Source organism: Microtus pennsylvanicus, chromosome 1 (assembly GCF_037038515.1).
Source record: "Microtus pennsylvanicus isolate mMicPen1 chromosome 1, mMicPen1.hap1, whole genome shotgun sequence".
Lineage (NCBI taxonomy): Eukaryota > Metazoa > Chordata > Mammalia > Rodentia > Cricetidae > Microtus > Microtus pennsylvanicus.
In genome coordinates, this window is record NC_134579.1 from 46,445,740 (window position 1) to 46,470,999 (window position 25,260).

General features: G+C 44.8%; 1 protein-coding gene across 2 annotated transcripts in view; it reads right to left on the minus strand.

Moving 5' to 3' along the window:
* The window catches only part of Sidt1 (SID1 transmembrane family member 1), a 90,256-nt gene that overhangs the window by 36,697 nt on the left and 28,299 nt on the right, over positions 1 to 25,260 (minus strand). For both annotated transcript variants that reach the window (XM_075963304.1, XM_075963295.1), the window contains exons 2-9: positions 22,461 to 22,582; positions 20,809 to 20,979; positions 13,976 to 14,021; positions 10,694 to 10,795; positions 10,001 to 10,084; positions 7,922 to 8,009; positions 6,138 to 6,209; positions 5,454 to 5,547 (exon numbers count right to left, since the gene is read on the minus strand). In XM_075963304.1, coding sequence (XP_075819419.1) covers positions 5,454 to 5,547; positions 6,138 to 6,209; positions 7,922 to 8,009; positions 10,001 to 10,084; positions 10,694 to 10,795; positions 13,976 to 14,021; positions 20,809 to 20,979; positions 22,461 to 22,582 — 779 coding nt within the window. The remainder of the gene's footprint in view (positions 1 to 5,453; positions 5,548 to 6,137; positions 6,210 to 7,921; positions 8,010 to 10,000; positions 10,085 to 10,693; positions 10,796 to 13,975; positions 14,022 to 20,808; positions 20,980 to 22,460; positions 22,583 to 25,260) is intronic.

Here is a 25,260-nt window from a genome sequence, read left to right on the forward strand (position 1 = left end):
AACTAGCCCCTCCACTGTGGCATCACCACAGAGGTGGTATGGGACAAATGTCTATATTCTGTCAATTATATTTTAAATAATCGCTGATTGGCCAGTAGCCGGGCAGGAAGAATAGGCAGGACAACCAGACAGGAAGTAGAGGTGGGTCAATGAGAATAGGAGTATTCTGGAAAAAAGGAAGTTCCTTCAACAATCCTATCCAGACACAGAAGAAGGAAGAAAAGACTACCTTACTGAAAAAGATACCGAGCCATGTGGCTAACATAGATAAGAATAATGGTTTAATAAAAGTTATAAGAGTTAATAAAAAGCCTGAGCTAATGGTCCAATTAGTTTATAACTAATGTAGACCTCTGTGTGATTTTCTTTGGGACTTAACAATTGTAGGAACTGAGCAGTACAGAAAACCCTGACAACATGGAGGCTTCTCAAAAAACTGAACACCGATTGACCCGATGACCCACCCTTGCCATTCCAAGTCTGTATGTCCCAGAAACATCCTCACACCAATATTTATTGCTGCACTGTTCAAAATAACTTAGTTACAGAGCCAACCTAGGTGTTAAACAACAGACGAATGGATAAAAAAAATTATGACATGTATACACAATGAAGAATGAAGTTATGTCATTTACAGGAAATGGATGCAATTGAAAATAATCATATTGAGTGAACTAAGCAACTCTCAGAAGGACAAATAGCCTATATTTTCTTTCACTTGTGGTTCCCAGACTTGAGTAGATACAGAAAACAATATATGTATAAATGAAAAGCTCTTGGCTACTCTGTGTCCTTTACATCTTCATGTGTGTTTTAGGATGAATTTGCTAACTTCTGTTTTTAAAAAAACAAGTTGGTACTTGGTAGGGATTATTCCATCCAGAAGGATGCTGTAGGGAAGGTCTTTCTGAGAAAATTTATAATTTGTAATATAATATATTTGGAGTCATGAACTTTACCCATGCTTGAATTAGTTCCCTGGAACATCCAGAGTTTTTCACGAGAGGAGTTAAATAATTTTCACAGCTAAGGCGAGGAAGCAAGTATCTAGTTAGTAATTTAAAATAGGTGGGAACTATGCTAGGCTGGCTGAGGTGGACGCATGCACACGGACTTTTAGTCTGGAAACTGGCTAGCCTCACAACTCATTCATAGTCCAGTAGGTAAGGGGGAATACCTCTGAGCCTATAACCTGAGGCTTGCACTGTGGGCTCTCCCTGAGGTCCCACAATCCCCGGCTGGCCTGCTGGAGTATTGAGACCAAGTGCCACTGAGGCCATTCTAGGACTGAGAGTTTCTTCCACCTGCCAGCAGGTCACATTTTGTGACCACATCCAGCTGAGATTCCTGAGCCCAACTGGGATGATACTAAGTCTCTGGATTGTATACTATGAAGACATGAATTGATGGTTTGTGATTTTTTTTCTCGAAGAAGCCATTTTTCTAAATGTGTCATTTGGAGCTATCAATCAAAACAGAACCTGTGGTCTTCCGCAACTGCTGTATACTGTATATTTACAGTGACAACATGGCAGTGGGTAAAATAATCACTGATAAGTCCCCAGAACTGAGAGGTCGGACTTAAGAGAGTCTCGGGGGGGGGGGGGGTGATAAAAACAAGAACACATATTCAGTGCTTGACGAAGCCTGCATGTTCACGGTAGGGCGATGACTAAATACAAGCTGAGACAGGAGGGAAGTGGGAAGGAGGGGTATTTGTGTGACACTTGGGAAAGTTCGTAGCTCCCCAAGACCTAGGGTTGTGTCCCTTACAAGTGTTTCTCTGGACTCATATTGTGGCTATAAATCCCATGTGTGTTAATAATAAAACACAAGGGCCCACCAAGCAACTGGCATTAGGCTGAGAGAGCTTCACAAAGTGGAGTGGAAAACTTCGTTTCACTCAGTTCAATGGCGGAAAAGTCTTATTAGCATTTTCCCTCCGTCTAGTCCCCTGCTTAGAATGCCAAATGGTTCGGTGTCTCTAGGTTTCTATTTCTGTTTGTCCATATCTGGAAAGAGTCTACGCTTGTGCACTTGACGGTAGTGAAGTCATCTGCTGTGAACTTTCAAGAGTCTGAGCACAACTTAGAGACTCTGCTCACTTCAGCCGCTGAACAACGGCTTTGGAGGTGGTGGCAAACCGCGAGCCATTAGCTCCGATTTCATCTGTTTCGGTGTTGATGGCACATGTTAGCTGGCTAAAGAGAAATGATTCTGTTTCCTTGACCTAAAACATAGGAAGGAAGCCTTGCTAAGAGGCAGAATACTGGCTCTTTACTGTGACGCTGGAACCGTCTGAGGCAAAACAGGAATGTTTTGGGCCCTCGTAACATGATAGCCTTGCTGAGGTGTAGGCTGATGGTCACATTTCATTGGCCCAGGACTGTCATCTGTCACAAGCCTATACCAAGCCCCACTTTGATTGAGCCCGTTGAAGACTTTAGGCTCTAGAGCCAGGCTGCCTGAGCTCAGCTCCTAACTCCTTCAGGGACTGACTGTGAGTCCTTGATCAAATTGCTTAACCTCTCTGTGCTTCAATTTCCTTAACCTTCCACATAGTAGCAGTCACAGTAGCCCAATAATAGTGTCTGGAGCATCGGATGAGATCCCTCCTTCTCTCTGCCTCCCTCCCTCCTTCCTTCCCTTTCTCCCTCCTTCCCTCCCTCTCTTTATCCCTCCCTTTCTTTCTCTCTCCCTCCCTCCTTCCCTCCCTCCCTCCGTCCCTCCCTCCCTCCCTCCCTCCCTCTCTCCCTCCCTCCCTCCTTCATTCCTTCTTGGAAAGAATCTCACCCAGTATCTCAGACTGACCTGGAATTCTCAATTGTCTTGCCTCTGCCTGGTTTTAGTGCGCTCTCTCTCTCTCTCTCTCTCTCTCTCTCTCTCTCTCTCTCTCTCTCTTTCTCTCTCTCCTTTCCTCTCCTAAATGAATACCATGTACTCATCTGCATATATGTTAATTTATAGTATGTGATCATCTACATGTATATTAAATTTCTAGCATGTACTCTATATGTATATTAAATTTTCTGTGCCATTTGAAAGTCATTTGAAGTTGTTATAGATTTTACCCTCAATATTTCTGTAGAGTGGGGAAAATATCAAATTCTTTCAATTCTGGGTATTGAGTCTAGGGCTTTGTGTGTATTAGCAAGCATTCTGCCACTGAGTTATACCCCAGCCCACTGCTTCCTTTAGGTTTAAAGGCAGGGTGTCTGCAAATCGTCCAGGCTGGTCTGGAATCTCTCTGTAGCTCCAGCTGACCTTGAATTCACGTTCTTCCTCCTTCATACCCAGAGTAGCTGGGATTACAGGCTCTTTACTGTTTGTCTCTAATTTCACCTGGCCTAACACTATTCTCTATGGCATACTTTTTCATTTGGTGCCAGATCCAATCTGAGGTCAAGCGCTGGCTTAGTTTCAGGCCTATCAACTCCTCTGAGCACATCCTTTTTCTTCCCTTTCGCTCCTTTTACCACAGGTTTTGTGCCTAACGTTTCCACTTGATGAGATTCAAAATCTACACGGGTAGGAAGTTACAGGGAGTAAGCTGTGTCCGTCTCAGAGTGGCGTCACACCTGGAGGTGCACGTTGCTGACCTTCTCCTTGATAGCATTTATGTTGATTGATAGGTCAGTGTGTTTTATTTCCCCACTAAGTACTTATTAATTTTTCCCACATGGCTTAGCAACTTAGGAAGATACACAAACACCCTGTTCCTCTCAATCCAGCATTCACTGGTGACTTTGCTCTCCTCTCTCAGTGTTGGGGGTCGCAGCTAAGGTTTGGCATGTGCCAGGCAATTGGTCTACCACGGAGTCACAGCCACAGACTGTTCTGTTTTTTTAACTTTTCATTTTGAGGCAGGGTCTCACTAAGTTGCTCGGGCTAATAAGACTCACTCTGTAGCTCAGGTAGCTCTTAGACTTTGAATCCTCTTCCTCAGCCTCCTGAGTAGCTGAGAGGACAGGCCGTGCCACCAGACCTGGACCTATAGACGAGTCTTAACCTGAGCTAGTGTTAGCTGTGACGTTTGCAAAGGATTTTCCAACCCCAGCAGTTCCTGTGTTTACCAGTCAGCTCTTGGTCTGCTATAGGGGAGATCCATTCATTTTAGCATTGGTATTTGCTGGGAATGCCTTTCTCTGATGGACAGCTGTTGTTCTAGATTTGTTGAATTCACTGGATATATATTTGTGGTTTTTATTTCTTCCTAAATTTCCATTTTTTTCAAATGACTTATAATGCATAAATTCTTGATTATTTTGGTGCTTAAACCCACCCAGTATTGGTTGACGGTGGACCTGTATTTATTTAGGTTTTCAGTTGTGCTGCCGCTTCCCTAGTGTGTACAGTCCAGGAGCTGTACACACTAGGGAAACACTTAGCACGAAGTCCCATTCCCGGCCCTTGGTTTTCTGAGAAAGGGTCTCCACGCTGTAGCTAAGGCTGGCCTTGAACTCTCTGTGTAGTTAGTGTAGACTCTACACTTCCCAGTCTCCTCCTCTCCCTCCTGAGTGTTGGGGTGCTAGGCATGCTCCCAGGCAGGGCGTGGGAGGCTGGAGGCAGTGTCTCAACCCAAAGGTTTTCTGAGAGTACAGAAGAGAGTTGTTTACGGTTTTGGCTACAGAGATTGCTGTGTCAAGAGCTCTTCTCACAGCTGGTGTGCGCCTTGCCTTGTGTGCGCATAGCTCCTTCTGCCTTCCTATTTTCTTTCTTTCCATGCTTAAATCATTTGTTTATTGTAAGCTTCCTGCCATCCTTTTGTAGTTGTTTCTCAGAAACCAGAACAAAAACAGAATCCTCAAAGCTCAGTCCAGCTGAGAGCGGCAAAGAGTGTTATAACATTTTATTTATTTGCTTATGTTTTTAACCAGGGGCTTCAAATTCTTCAATAGGGAAATGTCTTTGATCAAACTGCAACATAGTTACCTCTTCCTTTTCTATTGAAGGAACGTTTTCCTGGGAAATTGGTGCACCTGGTAATATGTACCAAAGCACATCACTCCTGCTATGGACTGTACCTTGAGGTTTATTTAGGCCTTAAACTTACCCTCTACAGAGGGCTTAAGTCTGTTTCTGGACTCTATGCTGGGAAAAGTTGATGATTTCCTACAGTCTGTGCGATTTACAGCGAATATTCTCAGGCAAAAAAAACAATCTAGTTGCTTTATTGTTATGGCTTCATAGTGAAAACTCTACCAGCATGCTATGTGGAACATTGACGTCAGATCTGCCAGTGAGTCCGTTATTATCTCATTTCACAGCCAAAAAAACAAAAAAAAACCAAAACAACAACAACAACAACAACAAAAAGAAAACCCTTTAGTACGGGTACAAGAGGACAGGCAGCTTGCCCAAGAGCTCAGTTAGTGGCCAGTCAATGTGTTCCCAAGCCCGTGCTCTAAGCATCATGCGGAGAGACCAAGGAGATGAAGACACCATGGACCTACCTGACATGATGAAATAACACAGCGAGCAGGTATCCCAAGTAGAAACCCAAGAAGATGAAAACACTGAAGAGACTGGATTTCACATACACAGATCCTAGGGAGAAGGAAACAGCGTCAGCCAGCTTGCCCGTGGGAATAGGACTATATTGGGAACAGCACAGCTTAAAGAATCAGCCACCATCACATCCATTCTTAAGTCCCAATAGATTTTCACTGAAGCCGCAAAAGTATGGGAGGCCACCCCATGGTATCCACAAGCAGCTTCATAGTGATGGCTGTCCTTGGAAGCAGGGGTGGGGTGGGGTGGGATAGGAGTGGGGGTGAGGGGAGATAGTATACAACTCTAGAATTGAGTTTCCCCTTTCCTCTCCCTTTCCCCTCATTTCCTTTATTTCCCCTTCTCTCCCTCTTCTTTCCCTTCCCCCTTCCCTCTCTCTATCACACCCTCCTCACCCCCACTCTTTCTATGCCGGGAGGGCCTTACACAAGTTAGGCAAGCTCTCTGCCGCCAAGCCACACCCCTAGCCTGCCTCTTCCTCTTCAGAAAGATCTACTTTTATCTCTAAGTTAAATAGGCTTTAGTATTCTTAGGATGGCTCCGCTCAAGTGGAAGATTAATATCTAGTTACATGATAGATCTCCTAACACAAGAATCTCTCCACCATACCCCAGAGCCAAACCAACCTTTGATAGATGGGACAATGGTCACTTTCAGGTTCTTTGATCGTTGTAGATTCCAGGTCTGATTTTCATTTTCTGGTAAAAACAACAACAACAACAAAAACCCAGATAAACAAACAACAACAACACAAAAACAAGGCCGCAACAAGGCACAAAGCACAGCAGATCGGATATTAGTCTCTTGCCCTCCACCCAGAATGGTTGTGATAAACAACATCCAGAATCTGCTCTGACTGCTGAACAAGAGCTGAGCAAAAGCCAACATCTGACACCTCCGGGCTCCCTCGGGCTAAGACTCTCAGATTGGCCCTTGCTTGGATACATTTTAGGAGCACCCACTGACACAAACGAAAGGCCACAGCAGCCTTCCTTCTCCATTGGAAAAGACGTGACCTTTCTCCTGATGTCCACAGACATGTCAAGAAAAATGTGCCCCGAACAGACAGCTATATCCCCTTTAGCTTTCATTTTTCCTAGCCAGTGAAAATCTGTTGTTGTTTTTTTTTAAACATAGTCATCAAAGGCCCTAGAGGTTATCAAGGAACATTAGACACTGGCAAGCCTATAGAACTACACAATTAAGAGAAAAGCACACACAAACAGAAATGCCACCTGACACCAAGGGAGCCTCTGTGTTGGTGACATATGGCCCATTGGCAGAGGGTCTGTGTTCTCCATTAATGGTCTATTCTCTCTGGGCAACACAGCTATTTGCGTATACACTGGAGCTTATGTAACCCCCAGTTACAGGGTAAGTCATCACATTGGCTATCTTTCTGTCTTGTTAGGTACAATTTTGGCAACTGGGATGGCAAAGTCTAGACTTTCCTTGTATATTCTTGTGGAAGGGCTGACTGCTGATCCATATGAGTGTTTCTACGTTAGGAAATGGGATTTTAATAATGTTTCTAATGCATTCATTCTCTTTCTCGTGTGTGTGTGTGTGTGTGTGTGTGTGTGTGTGTGAGAGAGAGAGAGAGAGAGAGAGAGAGAGAGAGAGAGAGAGAGATAAAGAGAGAGAGAGAGAACTTGCTGGAACTGATTCTATCCTTCCATCCTAGAGTATCCAGGGATGGATGGAGGATGGAACTCAAGTCAGTTATCTTGGCTGTAGCCATCTCAGCAGCCCAGGAAACAGACCCCTTTGCATTTACATCACAAAAGCGAATGAAATGCCAACTAAGAGAACTCACTCTATATGGCCTGGTATAAGATTTCTAAATAGCCAAATAGCTGCACAAAATCAAACCAATCAGTGTTCCAGCATTGGGGGGCGAGAAACCCAGGAGCTTCCACCCCTAACCGAGGACTATCGACAGTTGACGACTTTTATAGGAGGGAAAGACAGTTTTCTTTAAAAGTGTGGCCTCTGATAGATCGGCCATACTCCAGAGGACGACCCTACACCCCGGAATATACAGTCGTTAGAAATGGAATCTCTGTGCTATGTAAGAAGTAAATAATACAGAGGATGTGCAGTTGGGAGGAAGTCGAGAGGTGGTGGGTGAACTGGAAAAGAGGGATAGAAGTAGGGATTGAACATGATTAAACACATTGTATAAAATGCTCAAAGAATTAAAAATATTATATCAGAATGCTGAAGGTACAAAATGACATTTTGTAGTACCAATACTACCTTTAGGTATAGAATTATCTTCATTTTATTTTTTTATCCAAATGTCTCTCAAGTGCCTTGTCAAGTTGCAGCTGCTACATCCCCAGGAAAACTAGAGAGGGGCTTTTGGTGTCCTTTCCTTCATTCCCAAGTATCCCTTGATGCGTCTTACCCTGGATGGAGAATGATCCCCCACACGCGTAATCTTCAGGTTTTATCACAAACACCACGAAGAACTGCTCATCTGGAAAATCCTTCTTCTGTGTAAGACATAACAACCTCATGATTCGCAGGGAAGAAAGACAGCCAGGAGGAGAGGGGCAGTAAGAGAAAGGAAGAAAAGGAAAGTTCACCCCTGTCTTCCGACTCCCCTGTCCAGTGGGGTTTCCACAGTCCTGCTGTCTATTCCAGACTGGCCATGAACATTACTTCAGCCAAGAAATTAGTATAGGTGGGTACATAAAGAAATTCAAAGTCTATGCCCACTTGAAGATTTAGTACTATAAGGAACATAATAAACAATAGCCTAGGTTATCAAAGAATATTTATATAAAGACATGTACATATAAGCACATATATTGGAGATAGTCTTGTTATGTAACCCAGGTTGGCCTTGAACTCTTGATCCTCCTGCCTCAGCATTTTGAATGCTGGCATTACAGGCACAGACACAGGGGTTTATTGGTTTTACTTTAAAATCTAATAAGAAATAACTTCTCTAAAATCATGTCATAAATATTTAATAAATAATGCAGGTTAGGGAGATGAAGGACTTGGGAAGGGGGACTGTGCTATGGCTTTGGCTTTGACTTCTGTCTGTGTCCCTCTCTAGTCCTGGTTCAAGTGGGGTTAACAAAAATAACAATACATTACAGTTCCTTAACCCAGGCATTTTTGTCATGCTCGAATTTCCGAGATTGTGTTTAGGTCACAGAGAAAATGTCTAAAGCTCAAGCACATGCCCAGAAGAGAAGTAGAAATTTATTGCCAGATACACAGAAGGTAGACATGGTGGGTATGGCTATGCCCCTCATTAGCCTGGTATAATAGTTCCATGTCAGCTTGACACAAACTAGGTTCATCTGGGGAGAGAGACTCTCAACTGAGAAAATGCCTTCCTGGGATCAGCCTGTAGGTGTCTGTGGGGCATTTTCTTGATTAATGATTGATGTGGGAGGGCCTAGCCCACTGTGGAGAGTGCCCTGGGCAGGGGATTCTGGGTCTATTAAAAGCAAGCTGGATGAGCCACGGAAAGCTATCCAGCTATCCAGTAAGTAGAGTTTCTCCAGGGCCTCTGGTTCAGTTCCCGCCTCCAGGGTCTTGCTTGGAGTTCCTACCCTTGCTCTCTTCCACGATGAGCTGTGGTGTGGAGGTATGAGCTAAATCAACTCTTTCTCCCTCATTGCATTTGATTATGATGTTTTATACAGCACTAGAAAGCAAATTAAAATGCCCGCTGTTACTATTTTTGCATGTGTGTGTCCTTTTTAAATTGGGGATCATATCAATATGGTATGCTATGGAAGAAATAAGCACAGACAACAGGACATTTGGGCTATTAAATCTGTGATGCTCAAAACCTGAAGTTTGACTGACAGAAACTTGTCAGGTCCGATACCTAAATTACACTTAGCTTCTCTGCTGTTTTGTCTATTTGCAAGCAATGTTGTCTTATGCTACTCAGACCAAGTCACAGATTTCTTAAGTACTAACCAGAGACTGGGGTAGAGTGTCTGTTGGAATAGGATGACATATGTTTTTGCTATAAAATACCACTGAAGTCACAGTTTAGTCCCAAATACCAAAAGGGCAAAGTGTTGCATGAATAAGACTCGTGTGCCTTTGAATCTGGTATTCTCTCCAGAGTTGAATCCAACTTTTGGTGATGGCTGCTGGTAGGAATTATGATATGTTAAATTTCTTTAAATGACTATAATACGCTTTATCCTAAATAAACTAGAACCTCATCTGGACTTATCCCTGTAAGCGATCTGTCAGATATATGTCCGATTGCACTGTAGATTCCCAAGAACCCCCAAGGGGAAAGAAAGAAGGCCTGAAAGAATAGCATTGCCTACCATGACCCAGGCACCAACTGCAGGCAGAACACTATTCACTTTTAAAATCAATCAGAAAGAAAAGAGATCTAAGGTAACAGGTGGACAGTCATCTCCTTTGGATGCTGGTCTGGTAGGTAAGTGACTATCGGCTGAGCCCCACTGCTTTTGTGACTTCAGAGGCAATGTCTCACCTGTAGCGTGATGGCAGCTTTCTTGGTCATGGACTGATAGACGCCATTGAATTCCACGTCATAGTCCAGATCGTACACTGGACACTGAAGCACATGAGAGACAAAGAGGAGAGCATCAGCACTGTGGCATGAGGTCACTCCATACACACGTGTCAGGGCTGGGCTACCTGGACCACAGGCGGGGGGGGGGGATCTTCTAATCTCGACGCCATGGGAGGTTTCCTCAGAACAGTCAAGAAATGGTCCTCTTACAATTTGGTTTTTCACCTAAGATGTCAGAATCACTCTATACAGAAGAGAACTATAAAGAGACTGTCTTAAAGTATGTAACATTTCCTAATTTTTTTGTTGCTATCTTGTGATACAGAAAGCATCTGATGTTGTGACAGCAATCTAAAAACAAAGCAGGAAGTATAGCTTTTATTATACTTTTCTCACTAAACATACAGCTGGATGTTCTTCGTTCTTTGTCCTGACCTAGTCCCCATCCCCCACCTCTTCTTTGTACCGATGAGATACGTCTTGTTTCCTATCAATGTCAGCAAACATGCACTGCCCAGTCATGTGCATGAGATGTTGCTATCATCTGGCATCTGGGAGTGATGAACTGGAGAGGATGGCGCAGCCCCTCCCCTATCTATTCTGGAACATTAGGATCTTACGTGCTAGAAGGCTGACAGGATCAGAGCTCACCATGATGTTCTGAACCGAGACAACTGAACAGGGATAAGCCTTCTCAGACGCCACCTTAATGATAACGGAGTCCACATCTTCAGGAAATTCGTACAGAAAATACTGAGGATGAGAAAAAGGGAGACGTGGCTTATTAACCTCAGGAAATGTCTGTAGAAACACAAGCCATGCGTGGGATTGCTTTCTCTACCATGATGTTTGGATTCCAGGGGCAAAGCTCGGGGTATGGCTACTGTCTTCCATTCACCTCATGGTAAGCAGCAAACTTCTGCCCAGGGCTCGGTGCCCCACCTGGGGAAGGCGGCAGCGACGGTGAGTGGCCGTTTACACAAGGCTGCCTTTTCATTTTAGGATGCAGACATTTCTTATCAACTCCCTTAGCCTGGGCTTCATTCCTTTTCCTACTGAGGCACTCCGCTGTCAGTCTCTTCTAAAAGCAGAGGTACGCAGGATGTCACGTCAGACAACAGCTTTTGTCTGTGACGTATGAAGCGCCATCTTGAATAGTAGTAGATCCTTCTGTTCCTCAAGACCATCTTGTCGGAGGGAAGAATTAGCTTTCCACCCACCTTTCCTCTAAACCTTTTGGCAGAGAATCTTTTCCCTAACTGAGATATTCTGTGAAACTATTTAGCTGAAAACACTAAGTTTGATGTTGAGCCTTGAAATATGTTTGTGATTTGGGGTAAATTTATGTTTCAAGTATCGGTAAACTCGTGTGTGTGTATGTGTGTGTGTGTGAGAGAGGGGGGGGGCGTGGGTGACTGCACAGGCCAGAAGAGGGTGTCCACTAAGACCAGAAGAAGGTAAGACAGGCATTTGTGAGCTGGCCAAGATGGGCGCTGGCAACTCCACTCCAGTCTTCTGCAGGAACCATGTGTGCTCTTGACCTCTGAGTCATCCTTCCTAAACCACGTGAAGAGGTGACACTATTTACCTACCTCAGTTGTGAATCCATTGGGGAAACATACTGACTCTTAAAACATTTAAACACATTTAAAAGGGGGGGAGGGGAAGGAGAATTTCGCCCAATAATTTCAGGTGTGGCAACTGTATGAAAAACATCAAGTTGTGGTTAAGGTTGGAGACCCACCCTGAGGGGACTGATATTTTGTAGACCTAGTAAGTACATCATTTTTAAAAAGAGGTAAAAAAGTCAAAATTTAATTTTGCATTCCAGTATCCCGTATACTAATGCTCTCTTGAGAACTAATTCAGTATAGGTAGAATGTTAGAATTAAGGAACACCACTCACATTCCTATTTAGAAATCTTTTCATGCCTTGTATGACTGCATTTTGGAGCATGATTCAAATGCACATGAAACAGGGTTATTCCAAAGGAGGAACCTAGAGTTCTCAGGGTGGTTTTCAGGATAGCCATACTTTATAACTCAAGAGCACTACTGTTAGCATTGAATAAACACTACGACTTTGAACACTTACCAACATGTCAAACTATTACCAACTTTATTTATCTCTAAATCACTACAACCCCAAAGGAATGTTTTAGACCCCTTCCTTAAAATGTTCTTTATTTAGAAAGAAATATTATTTCATTTATTTATTTATTTTGGTTTTTCGAGACAGGGTTTCACTGTAACTTTGGAACCTGTCCTTGAACTAGCTCTTGTAGACTAGGCTGGCCTCAAACTCAGAGATCCACCTGGCTTTGCCTCCCAAGAGGCTGGGGTTAAAGCCATGAGCGACCACCGCCTGGTGAAAGCGTCTATTCTTCTTTTAGGTATAGGTTTTGCCTGCATCTGTGTCTGTGTACTAAAAGACACAGTACCCCAGAAGAAGGTATTGCATGCCCTAGAATTAAAGTCAGATATAGGTATGGGCCACCATGTGGGCACTAGGAAGCAAATTCACGTCCTCTACAAGAGCAGCAGGTTTTCTTAGTTACTGAATCACCTACTTATCCCCTCTAAATACCATCTGAATTTAAATGGTCCATAACTATGAAGAAGAACAAACTGTGCCCTGCGCCCTTTCTGGCCATTGGGCATCAATGTATAGGATGACTTTCACAGAAAGAAAATTTAAATCATCGCTTTAAGGCCAGAGATAGGACTCAGCTGGTAAAGTACTTGCTCAGCATGTACAAGATCCAGAGTTCAAGCCCCAGCATCACAGAACAGAAGTAGGCGTTCATTTCTATGGGTTTTGGAGCACTACTTGGTACATCTGTTCCCATCATGACCAAGGACATCAGGTCAGCCGTTTGAAATCAGCCATAGTGGAGGAGGAGTTTTTACCACAGGAAGGGGAAAAGGTGCAAATCTAGTTTTGCCCTACCCCCGAGGAGCTGTTAGATATTTATAAGCACATCGGTGATTGTAATAGAGTTACAGAGGCCCATACTGTTTAATCACCAGTTTACTATATGCAGAACAAAAGCCAAGTAACCATTTGTGAGCAAAATCTTACTAAAGCCATCAAAAAACATAGGATATGTATTGCGTCATATAGATGAGTCTTGTCTTTCTGTTTTGAGACAGTGACTTGGTATGTAGCTGAAGCTGGCTTGGAACTTGCATGTAGCTCAGACTGGCCTCTTGCTCACACTTCTCATGTCTTGGTTTGGTGTTTAGAGTGGTCGGGTGAAGGTGTGAACCACTACATAGGGTCAAGAACCTATTTTGAACTTGTTACAGCATAGAGTCTTTCAGAAACCATGTAAAGAGGGGGAAAAGGTAGTTAGAAATGTCATCAGGAAAACAACTTAAAAAAAATAGTTTCGTGTGTCTATTCTGCTTGTGGTTATTTTTTTTTATTGCGGAACACATAAAACTAGCTAATTATTTTACTGACAGGGAACACAAATTCAATCTGTCAATATTATGGCAGGAATGGAAATCAGTCTTATTTTTATATTTTCAGAACAGCCATTTGCATATCTGTCTGCTGTCAGCCTTCCCCACTCGGTTTCCCTGCCCCCTCTCAATCACCCAGACGTCTATCATCACAGAGTCTGTGATTATCACCTCCTCTTTCCCATAGCACCCAGTCCCATCTAACATCCCTCAAGACATATCAGATGCATGACTTTACTCCATGAAGCATGTCCCACGGAACACTGGAAATAGATATCATGCTTCCTATTTTATCCCAATAAAGTTGGTAATATTAAATGTGCCCAAGACTTAAGTAACAACCAAGAATACACAGAGTAAGGTCAAGGGCGTTAATCCAAGCCAACTTTACTCTCGCTGCTCCAAGGTGTCTGTGTGCAGCACCAGCAGCTGGGCTCTGGATAACCGCTGGACATTTTCGCTTACCTGAGGTTGAGAGGGGCTGGCAGTGAAGTGGAAGGCAACATTTGTCCTGAGAAACGTAAGGGGGAAAAGTGAGAGAAAAAAATGAGTTGGCAAGAAGAACTAGTTACTTAAAGGAGGGCCATGTTTTGAAGGACATTTGGTCCTGTGATCGGATAAACTTCAAGGAGACTTTCTGTTTTCAACAATAAAGAACGATGAAGTTGGAGAAGAAGATTGCTTTCCCATCAGTAAACATCCATGAGGTCGTACCTATATAAACACCTCATTTAGTTTTCTGGTTGCTTTTCTCTTTGGACTCTCTTTAAGATATTCCAGTCAAGTAATATAATCAATCAGGCTGGATCACGAGAAGCAGATAGCAAGGGAGGAAATGCGAGCTTAGGTCCTTTTGAATAATGTAGGTATCCCTTCACGATAATGTTAATGGAGAACTGTGCTTTAAAAACAGGGTGGGGGAACAGACGGCCACTGTGGGACAATCAGTAAGGGTCGGAATACATTCTTTTTGCCCCAAACATCTTCCCGGTCTCCTGCAATACTTGCTGAAGTCTCCAAAATTTCACCCTCTTTTGGCTTTAGGCTTTGTCTTCTATGCCCATCCTTAACCCAGTGAAGCTATTCGATCTCGAAATAGAAATTGACTGTGAATTAGTCTCTCGTGTACAGAGAGAGCCAGGATCCGGGCACAAAGGAAGGGAGAGAGCTAGAATTCCATTAAGAAGGAAGTTCTGAGCATCAGGTGCTGTCTGGTGTGAACATCTATGAAGTGGGTCAACAGGCTGGAAAACACAAACATGAGTGGGTTCTCTAGCGGAGCTGCTCCTTTGCACCTGCTCTTGGTGGCTCTGCCCTCATTATTAGTATTGTAGACAATCGCTCAAGGTCACCACAATTGCATCCCCAAGGCTGACAAACTGGTCACTCTCCCAATGCCCAACCCTCCTGGCAATGCTAAGTCTGAACCTGAACTTCGCGGTTCCTTTACCATCTTCATTCCCTAGAGCTCTCTGAAGACTTTCTTTCCAGTCCCAATTTCTTTTTATATAAAAATTAAGTGACTTTTTTAAAAGCATTTTACTTTTCACTTTTATATACCAACTCCAGTTCCCTCATTCTCCCCTTCTCCTGTCCCCCACCTCTCCCTTCCCATCCCCCCATCTACTCCTCAGAGGAGATAAGGCCTTCCTTGGGGAGTCAACAAGTCTGGTATACCAACTTGAAGCAGAATCAAGCCCTCTCCCTCCCCGCCCCCTTATCAAGGTTGAGCAAGGGATCTCACCATAGGGAATGGGCTCCAAAAAGCCAGTTCATGCACCCAGGATAGGTCCTGGTGCAACTGACAGGGCTCCTTTCCAACAGATCAAATCACATAACTGTCACCCACATTCAGAGGGTCTAGTTTGGTCCCATGCAGGTTGAAAACAAAACAACAAAACAAAAACAAAAACCCTCATTCCATATGCTATGAAATGCAAACCTAAATAAAGATTTAAATTTACACTGGGAAAAATTAAATAGTTTAAAACTTAACCATTTCTCTAGAAATGGCAGTCAAGACATGTGGGCAAGGTGCCCATAATAAGAGGCATTCCTTAGAAGTCATAAAATTTGAGTACTGTTTATAAAGATAATGGCTGTCATTGGTCTGGCCTCTGAACTGAGCCAATTGGAATACTAATTCAACATAGACTTTCTATGGGTTTTAGGTTTTGTTTGTTTTGGTTCCTTAAGTTTTATTGTCTTTAAGACAGTAACATTTAAGCCTTCTGGGTTTTGTGGCGTTAACAGTAGCTACAAAATAAACAGTGTGTGGTTGGGGATGGAACAGTATAGGCTGGCATGGCCCTGATGGAGGCCAGCAAGCTGTGGTTTATCAAAGGCCTTCCCCACTCAACAGCACAAAGCTAACTGAAATCCACTGCACCTTTAATGGTACAGCAAGAAGCAGCCAAGTTTCAATGCGTTTGTTTCGAAACTGAAACACAGGAAGCAAATGCTTAAGGCAAGAGACTAAAACCTAGCTTTGTTCCCCTGCTTTAGCTGTTAAAGGAAGCCGGGGAAGGGGAAAGAAAGACACTTGAGAGTCAACAGAGGAGATTTAGATATGGATGACGGGAAAAGTAGAAGCAGAAGGGTGCTTGAGGGATGGAAAAAGGGAAACAATAAAGACTTACAGAAGAGTAATAAAGAAGGAAGGAACGATGAGAGGATGGCGAGCAGAGACAAAGGTTCGTAGTTTTGAGTGAGGGGCCATAGTAGTCACAGGACTCTGCACAGCTCTTATCGTGAGCTCTTGTCAGGGACAGTGGCTGTTCCACACCCACTTCGTTTGCAGAAGGAAATGTGGTTGTATTATTACTCGGCACCGTGGACTCCCCATTCCCTGTGGTCTGCTGCCTGCCCACTGCCGACTGTTGTGAGCTCCCTTCCGACCACCCCACAGACCTTCCTCCAGCCCTCCTGCTATCTCTCACCCTCCAGACTTCATCCTCCTGGTGTGTGCAGTCTCCCACACCACATACCTGCACCGCGCTCTTTCTTCCTTTTTCTGGGACTTTGCGTCTACAAATATCAACTCTCTAATAAATCGACTTTACCTTCCTGCGCCTTCACTTAATAGGCTCCTGTCTTCATCAGTTCCAAATAACTGACAGACCAGTCCAACCAAGTTCTTCCTCTGCTCTCCTCACTCTCTCTGTCCCCCCTTCCCTCCCTCCCTCCCTCCCTCCCTCCCTCCCTCCCTCCCTCCCTCCCTCCCTCCTTCCCTCCCTCCGTCCCTCCCTCGTCTCTCTCTCTCTCCCTCCTCTGTGTGTGTACATGTCCTGTGTACCCCCACACATGGGAGACCAGAGGTCAGTCAGTGTTAGTGTGTTTCTCTATTGTATCCACCTCATTTTTCTAACTCTTTTATCCTTTGACAATTTTGTAGCTGTGTACAATGTGTGTTAAACGCCTGACCCTCACTCTTTCCCTTCAATCCCTGTCTCCTCCCCAATAGATCTCCCTTCCAGTTTTAAGTATTTTTTTTTTAAAAACTAGCCCGCCAAGAATACTAAGTAATGCCGGCCAGCACACGGCTGTGGGGATAGCCACTGGGGCGTGGGCAGCCTGCTAGTGGCCACCCCTCAGAGGGAAGTGACTCTCCCTTCTGTAACAGCCAACAGCTCCTCAGTTGGGGGTGGAGCCTCAAGCCCCCATGTTGGATATTTTTAAAGATTAATTTTAATTTATGTGTGTATGTGACTGTGTGGGTGTGTATCATAGGTGTAGGTGCCTCCAGAGGCCTAAAGAGGGTGTCAGAGTCCCTGGAATAGTCACTAAAGTCACAGGTGGTTTTAAGCCGCCATGTTGAGTATGGGAATCAAACCTTGCCCCCCCGCCCCCGAAGAGTAGTAAGCACCCTTAGGTGCTTCTGTAGTTTGAATGTAATTGTGCCCCCCCCCCATAATCTCACAGGGATTGGCACTAATAGGAGGTGTAGTTTTGTTGGAGTGGGTGTTATGGGAATTCATTCAGCCAATAGCCTTTTGGGTACCAGCCCACCAGGGGGTGGTCTGAGGTTCTCCATGTGGACTGATAAGCACAGACAAAAAGCGTGCCAGCTCTCTAGGGTGGTAGTTGGATTTCTGTTCGCAGCTTCCAGCGCCCACAGAGCTGCCTTTACTTCCCAAGTGCTAGAATTACAGGCATGTACCACCATGATAGGATAAAGGTTTGATCATACAGACACATCTAGAATGATGATGATGATGATATAATAATAATAAAAGAGATGAGATCACTAAATTCCTCAAGATGCTTCGAAGTCTCTTCACATTGGCACTGGTTGTCATTCTTTGCTGCTCATACTCTTTTATCATCCTTCACCACTTCCTGCTGGCTACCCTCATCTTCATCGCCAGTAGGTCCCAGGCCTTAGCAGAGCCGTGTGCAGATGAGCCCCCACCCCGCCCAGTGTCCACTCTCCTTGGGGAAGCTGTTCCTCTGTCCCTCCTCTGACTCATGGCTCTTCATCTCTGCTAGTTTGCCCAGTTCCCTTTCAGCGTTCTCGAGAGTTCCAGCAGAGAATTTTCCTTTGTTTTATCTGGGTCAATTCCTTAATAGCCTGCAGGTCATCTTTCAGCTTCCTAGCTAGAGAAGATCCCTGCTGTCCCCTCTTTATTTTGTCCTTTCGCCAGGAGTTTGCTGAGACACCTGGGGTTTAGAGAGCACAGCAGCTCGAGCAATGGAGAGAGGAGGAATGCATGCTGGGTAACTGTACCTCCTGTCACTGTAATGGGGAGAGGTGGAGAAGTGCGCTCTGGTACCAAAGCACACATCTCTGCTAAAGAATGCTTCCCTTCTGTTTTTCCTCACTTATCTTGAGGCTCTATTGCAGTAGGGAATAGATAAGCAGCCCGGGACTCCACTTGGTCTGGACTATGTCACCCTCTCCTAACAATGCACCCAGTACCCTTTTAGTTTACGACCCTGTTCCTGCATGGAGTTGGGTGCACACTCTCCTCCAAACAAAAGAGTACGTTCCTCCTCCCCTTAATGATCATCCAGAGTGGATAATTTCTATTTAATTTTACTCTAGATAACTCTGAGTGTGAACATAGGGGTGTCCAATCAGGCCTGAATTATTTTTGGTGCATGCACAATAAAGCAAACTGTGTCTTCTGAGTGAAGATTTGGGACAAATCCCCTGTCTACCATCTCACGTCTTTGCATAGCTGGGCACGGTGTGATTGAGGTCTGATGCATCGTGAGAAAGGACATGCACGGTGACCAGTGGCTGACATAGTCTAGGCCTGTCAATAAAAATAGAACAACTTGTGATATGCCCTTATCAACCACTTCCTCCTTTTCTTGACCCCCATTAGCGCAGGCTCCAAATAATAACTGGGGTCTCTGAGCACTCTCTCTCACATGATCTTCGTCTTCGGACCACATATTTGTGATCTATACTCCTTGTTTGCTTTTGGATACTTTTGTTGTTGTTGTTGTTGAGTCTTTCATCTTAATATACCAAACACAGTCAAAGCTTTTAGGAACAGATTGGCCCACAGCTTTGCCACACTTCAAGGGAACCACCTCCACACAGGACTGTTGGACCACGGTGTTGAGAGTCCAATGAATTCATAGGAGTTCATGGTGAGGATACACCTTGTTGAGAATGTTGTAAGTCATGACATCTGACATTCCCCATAGAGCAAAGAACATAGCTGAAGATCAGAAAGTATCGGATTCTAGCAAAGTTTCAGTAACTTAGACCTTTGAAGTGCTTTCTAACCCAAGGAGAGAGGGAGAGGTGACTAACTGGGACCAGGTCCTGTGTGAAGCAACTCCTGCTTGAGACTGGCCACACAGTCACAAATGTTCAATCTTCATTCCCTTGAACAAAATTTGATGTCGTTCTTGACCCGCCCATCCCCCCCCGCCCCCCCCCCCCCTCGTCTTCAGATTCATTCAAATTTTGTGTATTTCAGCTCTTACACTCTTCAAGACCCTTTCTCACTTTCACCTTGGCCATCACGGCAGCCTCCTAATGTCTCTGCAGCCAACACTGCCTCCTGCACTCCGCTCCTCACACAATGAATGGCGCATGTGGACAACTGAGTTCTCAATGTCCTACCATGTCCCTCCTACCCAACGATCCAGTGGCCGCCTGTTCCTATAGCGTCCCCCTCCCACTGCTCCCTGCCTACAACTGTGACCTCTAGGGACACAGAGTGGTCCATCACTGTTGGGAGCTTCTGGGAAGATGGTGTGTGTGTGTGTGTGTGTGTGTGTGTGTGTGTGTGTGTGTGTTTGTGTGTGTGTGTGTGTGTGACAGGAGCGGGAGGAATACTTAGAGGCAGAAGCGTCTTATTTTAAAATCTGAATGTGAATAGATAAGTGCCTTGTGCAATGGAGAAGCATATTTAGGGAGGATGGATTTAAGCAGAAAGAAGTAAGAATGTGTTATGAGGAGAAGAACTTAGAAGAGGAAGCCAGGAGCAGAATTCAGGCTTGATTTTGCCTTTCTGTCTTTGTGAATTTGGACATGGACAGCATCTCTGGACCTCAGAGTTGGGTGCGGTGATGCATACCCCTAGTCACAGCTTCTTAGGAGGCAGAGATATGAGGACGGCTTGAGCCTAAACATCCAAGGCCAGCCTGGCAGCATAGGCAGACCCTGGTCTCAGCTAAGACCAACAGAAGCCTCTGGACATCAGCGAAATGTGTTCTGTATGATTCTAGGCTGCCATTCCGAACTGTGTGGCAGAAACTGCCGTGTCAGAGTTAATTCTCCATAGTTGGAGCCCGGTTCTTACCACAGCCCTCATCTGGACCCCATGACCACCAGTCTCTAGGTTTCTGGGTCACTGGCCAAGTTAGTGAATCGAGAAGGGAAGAAAATACACATAGCTCAGCCTCTGCCTCTTTTCAGGCTAATCTTCACTGCATCCAAGCTCTCCTAACTCTGTGTTTCCTTCCGTTCACAAGGTCTGTTTGATGACCCAATGTCATATTACCCGAAGTGAAAACAGAAAACAAACGTGGCAGAATAGATTTGCAAGTCATTCATTAACACTTGCACAGAGCTGCAACCCAATGACTTCCGTTTCACAGTGTTCTTTCCCTGGGGACCAAATTACCTCACTAAATATCAGCACTGCAATTCACAGAGGTCAAAGCCAGCTGACAGGAACAGATCAAAGGTACCACCGGCAAAGGCAAGGCTTCCCTGAAGGTTCAAGTTGAGCTCTCTGCTGAAGCCCTGCCCAGCTCATCTTTAAAGATGGCTGCTGGGCTGAATATCTGCAGGCAAAGCAGCAGAAAGTAAAGAGCCACGTGCACTTGCTTACCGGAGCTGGAAGTGTTTGATTTTGGTGACCAGCAGCTGATAGTGGGCACCGTGGGGAGCCATGGATGCTACATCTACAAAGATCAGTTGCTGCAGAGGGCCCGTCTCATTGGTTGCTTTCGATGGACAAAGAGTGCGACTGACTTCCTGGTAGTTGTAGCTCCGCTGGTATCTGCAGAGGTGTGTGTGGACAGCATCAGCAAGGAGATGCAGTGAACAGGGCCAGGGAGAACGATACCTTACACCACTCCTCTCTAACCTGGCTTGAAGTCCAATATCAGGCTAGATCTGTGGACAGCAAACCTAGGGCACCTGCTGTTGGCATTTGTTATCTGACAGGGACATAGGGACTGCTATGTCCTGGCCAGTTTACTTAGCAGTTTTACATTGCATTAAGCCAGACACCCCAAGTTATTCAATGAGAAGCACCAAAATTCACGAGAGGAACTCTCCTTGTTAAACAACCAATAAAGGCTCCTCTCTCTCTCTTTCTCCAATTTCACTGATTTCAAGTCAAAACTATCAGAATTAGTATTTAACCCTCAAATTCCTGAACCTTTAAACCTTCATCTGGTGTGGATGGAGATAGAGACAGAGACCCACACTGGAGCACTGGACTGAGCTCCCAATGTCCCAATGAGGAGCGGAAGGAGGGAGAAGATGTGCAAGGAAGTCAGGACCACGAGGGGTGCACCCACCCACTGAGACAGTGGGGCTGATCTATTGGGAGCTCACCAAGGCCAGCTGGTCTATGACTAAAACAGCATGATAAAACCGGACTCTCTGAACATGGCGAACAATGAGGGCTGATGAGAAGCCAAGGACAATGGCACGGGGTTTTGATCCTACTTCATGTTCTGGCTTTGTGGGAGCCTAGCCAGTTTGGATGTTCACCTTCCCAGATATGGATGGAGGGGGGAGGACCTTGGACTTTCCACAGGGCAGGGAACCCTGACTGCTCTTTGGACTGGAGAGGCAGGGGGAGAGGAGTGGGGGGAGGGGAAGAAGGGTGGGAGGAGGGGGAGGGAAATGGGAGGCTGGGAGGAGGGGGAAACTTTTCTTTCCTTTTCTCAATAAAAAACAAACAAACAAACAAACAAAAAAACCCAATGCCTCAATGAACTCTTCTTGGCAAATTAGGGACAAAATTGTCTCCTCTACGAGGACAGGGACTCCTGTTATTCTTCCTGGTGTCTTCCCAAACTTAGCTCTCTCCTGTGGGCACTGCTGTCTGAAGCACACAGGTAAGAGAGGCGTTCTGAAGAATGGGTTTGGTGCTGCTCATATATGGACTGCCGGGCCTAACCCACTATGGATATGGAAGGATCCATTTTCCAAATGGGGGGTGGGAGTAGCATATTATGATACATTTTAAGTAGCATAAATTCTCCCAGGTGCTGAGAATCTAGACGGAGTGCTTGATCTGAAATCCAGAGAGGATGGAAATGCATAGCACCGAGCAGTCTGGTGCAGGCATTCATTGCTTGCATTTGGGGTGCACTAATCTGACATTTCCACATCTGAGTTCTCTTCCAGCTAAGACAAAAGAAAGCAAAGTAATAGTAATAATAATAATAATAATAACCCCATCTAAGTCTAAGGACACTGAAGAATGCCAACTGTAGTGATGCTCCTTGAGCAGAGAATACTTACAGTCCCTGGAAGAGCAGAGGAACCTGCCAGGACAGCACTGCTTTCTGCTGGCGGACCACGACGAGGACTGGGTAGTCCAGGTTCTCAGAGGAGCTGTTCACATGCACCCGCACCGCTGTCACCTGTGAGGCGGGCAAACGCAAGCTCATTGATTCCCGACGTTTCTGCTCATGACAGGCGACCCAAATGCCCCAGTTGCCCTCGACTCTTCATAGGCTATCCAGAGAGGGCCTCAACCCCCACCACACATTGAAGTTGCCCTCGGAGATTCTAATAATTGATGCCTGGACACAGTTTGAATAAAACTCTGATTCGATTATGCTCGGATGAGACCAGTTATGGGGCCTTCAAATAGCAAGCTGAGGAGCAGGGGCTGAGTAGTCAGCTTAAGGCTTGAAGAATAGCTCCAGGAGGGGATAAAAATCATCTCAATGGACTCTTTTCTTATTTGCAAATAAGAAATTTATAAATTTATAAGAAATTTATAAATAAGAAACTATAAATGCAAATACAATCAAAATCACAAACATTTCCCAAACTGCCTCACAGTCTCCAAAATTCCCAGCTGATGGCAAACTGGGTATGGTAAATCATTCTGATCATTTTGTTTCCTTTTTTGTTAATAGCCTAAGAGACGGGCTGCTGCTTCCCATTCAACTGCAGCAAGCCCTGTAGGGCTGAGTCCTGCCTGCTCCAGGGTAAGTCTCTAACAAGCCCTTCTACACCAGCAGCACGCCGCTCTGCCTGAGAGCACACAGCACACGGAGCGAATCTCCATCTTGCTGAAGATGGGAAGCTAAGTCTGATTCTGAGATTTTGGTGTTTTCCTTAAGACTCTTACAGTACCATATAAAATACAGAAGATGATAAAGGAAAATACAGAAGAGTAAAAGAAAAAAATAAAACCTGACATTTTTATGTATGAATGTATTATTGCCTTTATGTCCTCTTGAAAGTTTCTTTATCAGGGGGCCAGTCAAATGGCTCGTCAGGTAGTTCAGTGGCTAAGCATCCCCAGGATCCAAGTAAAATCCTGGGTGGACCAAGTTTCCTTTAGGAGATGGAGACAGGAGACCTCGGGGCAGGCTGGCTAGAGAGACTAGCTGAGTCAGTTTTCCATTTGATGCCGCCTCAGTAAATAAACTGGATGAGATATGAAGGCTGTCTCTCATCTACAACCTCCAGGCCTCCAGATACAAACATGTGCACACACACATACACACACACACAGAGGGAGAGAGAGACAGACAGACAGACAGAGACACACAGAGAGAGATAGGGAGAGAGAGACAGAGACACAGAGAAAAACAGAGACACAGAGAGAGAGATAGGGAGAGAGACAGAGACACAGAGAAAGACAGAGACAGGGAGAGAGAGACAGAGACACACAGAGACAGACAGACAGAGAGACAGAGACTGGAAAAATAAAAAAGCAAGTCCCAAGTTGAATCTTGCAGACCTGCCACATTCCAAGCGCAGGCTGAGAGGAAACAGGCTAGCCTGCGCATTGCATCCAGTGCTTAGTTCCTTGGATTCTCCCCAATCAAGCCACTGCTTCACATTGTTATTGTTAGCACAGGGGAAGAGTAATTTATTAATTTGATAAGAAGTGCTTGTTCCTGAGGGAGCATTTTCTGTGCCTACACCGTTTCCATGGAAATTGTGTTGCAGCTGATGCTGTACTTCTAGGGCAGCCCTCCTCTTTGTTAAACTCTGGGACTCCCACAGGCCTCTCAAACGCCACATGGCTGCATGGAATCTCCCACTCCCTTCACTCCTAATTTTATTTTATTTACTTATTTTAATGAATGGCTCCATCATGCAGCTAGTCATCTAAGCTTGAAACCCGAGGGTCCTGCTTGGTCCCTGCTTCTGCCACTTCCAACTCCTTCATTCTGTTCTTCTCCAGGCCTCCCTCCCTGCCGATGCTAAGCTCAGCCCTCTAGGCCCTCCCGACAGCCTCCTATTGATTCCTTCAGTGCTGCATCCCTTACGTAGTCAGTGTCATCTGTCATTCTCCATGGCAAAGACCTTCAATGTCTCTGAAAATTTTCAGTCCTGTGCCAAAGTAACAATGGTGTAGGAGGTCCTTCTGTCTTTGTGTTGCTTTCATTGGTTAATAAAGAAACTGCTTTGGGCCTTTTGATAGGGCAGAATTTAGGTAGGCAAGAAAGACAGACTGAATGCTGGGAGAAAAAGGGGCAGAGAGAGAGCTGCCATAGAACCGCCAGAGTCAGACATGCTGAATCTTTCCCAGTAAGCCACTGCCACATGGCGATATACAGATTACTAGAAATGGGTTAAATTAAGATGTAAGAATTAGCCAATAAGAAACTAATGAGAGCTAATGGGCCAAGCAGTGTTTTAATGAATACAATTTCTGTGTTGTTATTTTGGGGCTAAGCTAGCTGGGTGGCCTGGACGAACAAGCAGTCCCTCCTTCTAATATAACAAGAAAATTATAATAAATAGTTATGAATCATTCATCTTTGATAACTACTGACAAATGTATTTTATTTTATTCATGCTTTCTATTTCCACACATTCCTTCACTGTATTCTGAAACACACACACACACACATACATACACATATTACTTAATCATCAAATAGCTTAAGGAATATCTCTAAGAGATTAGAGCCTCCTTAACGGAATCCATAAACAGGGCTAGAGAGATGCTCAGCAGTTAAGAGCACTTGTAGAGGACCCAGGTTTGGTTCCCAGCATCTATATGGCAGCTCTCAACTGTCTGTAACTTCACTTCTGGGGATCTCATGCCCTCTTCTGGCTTCCAAGGGCA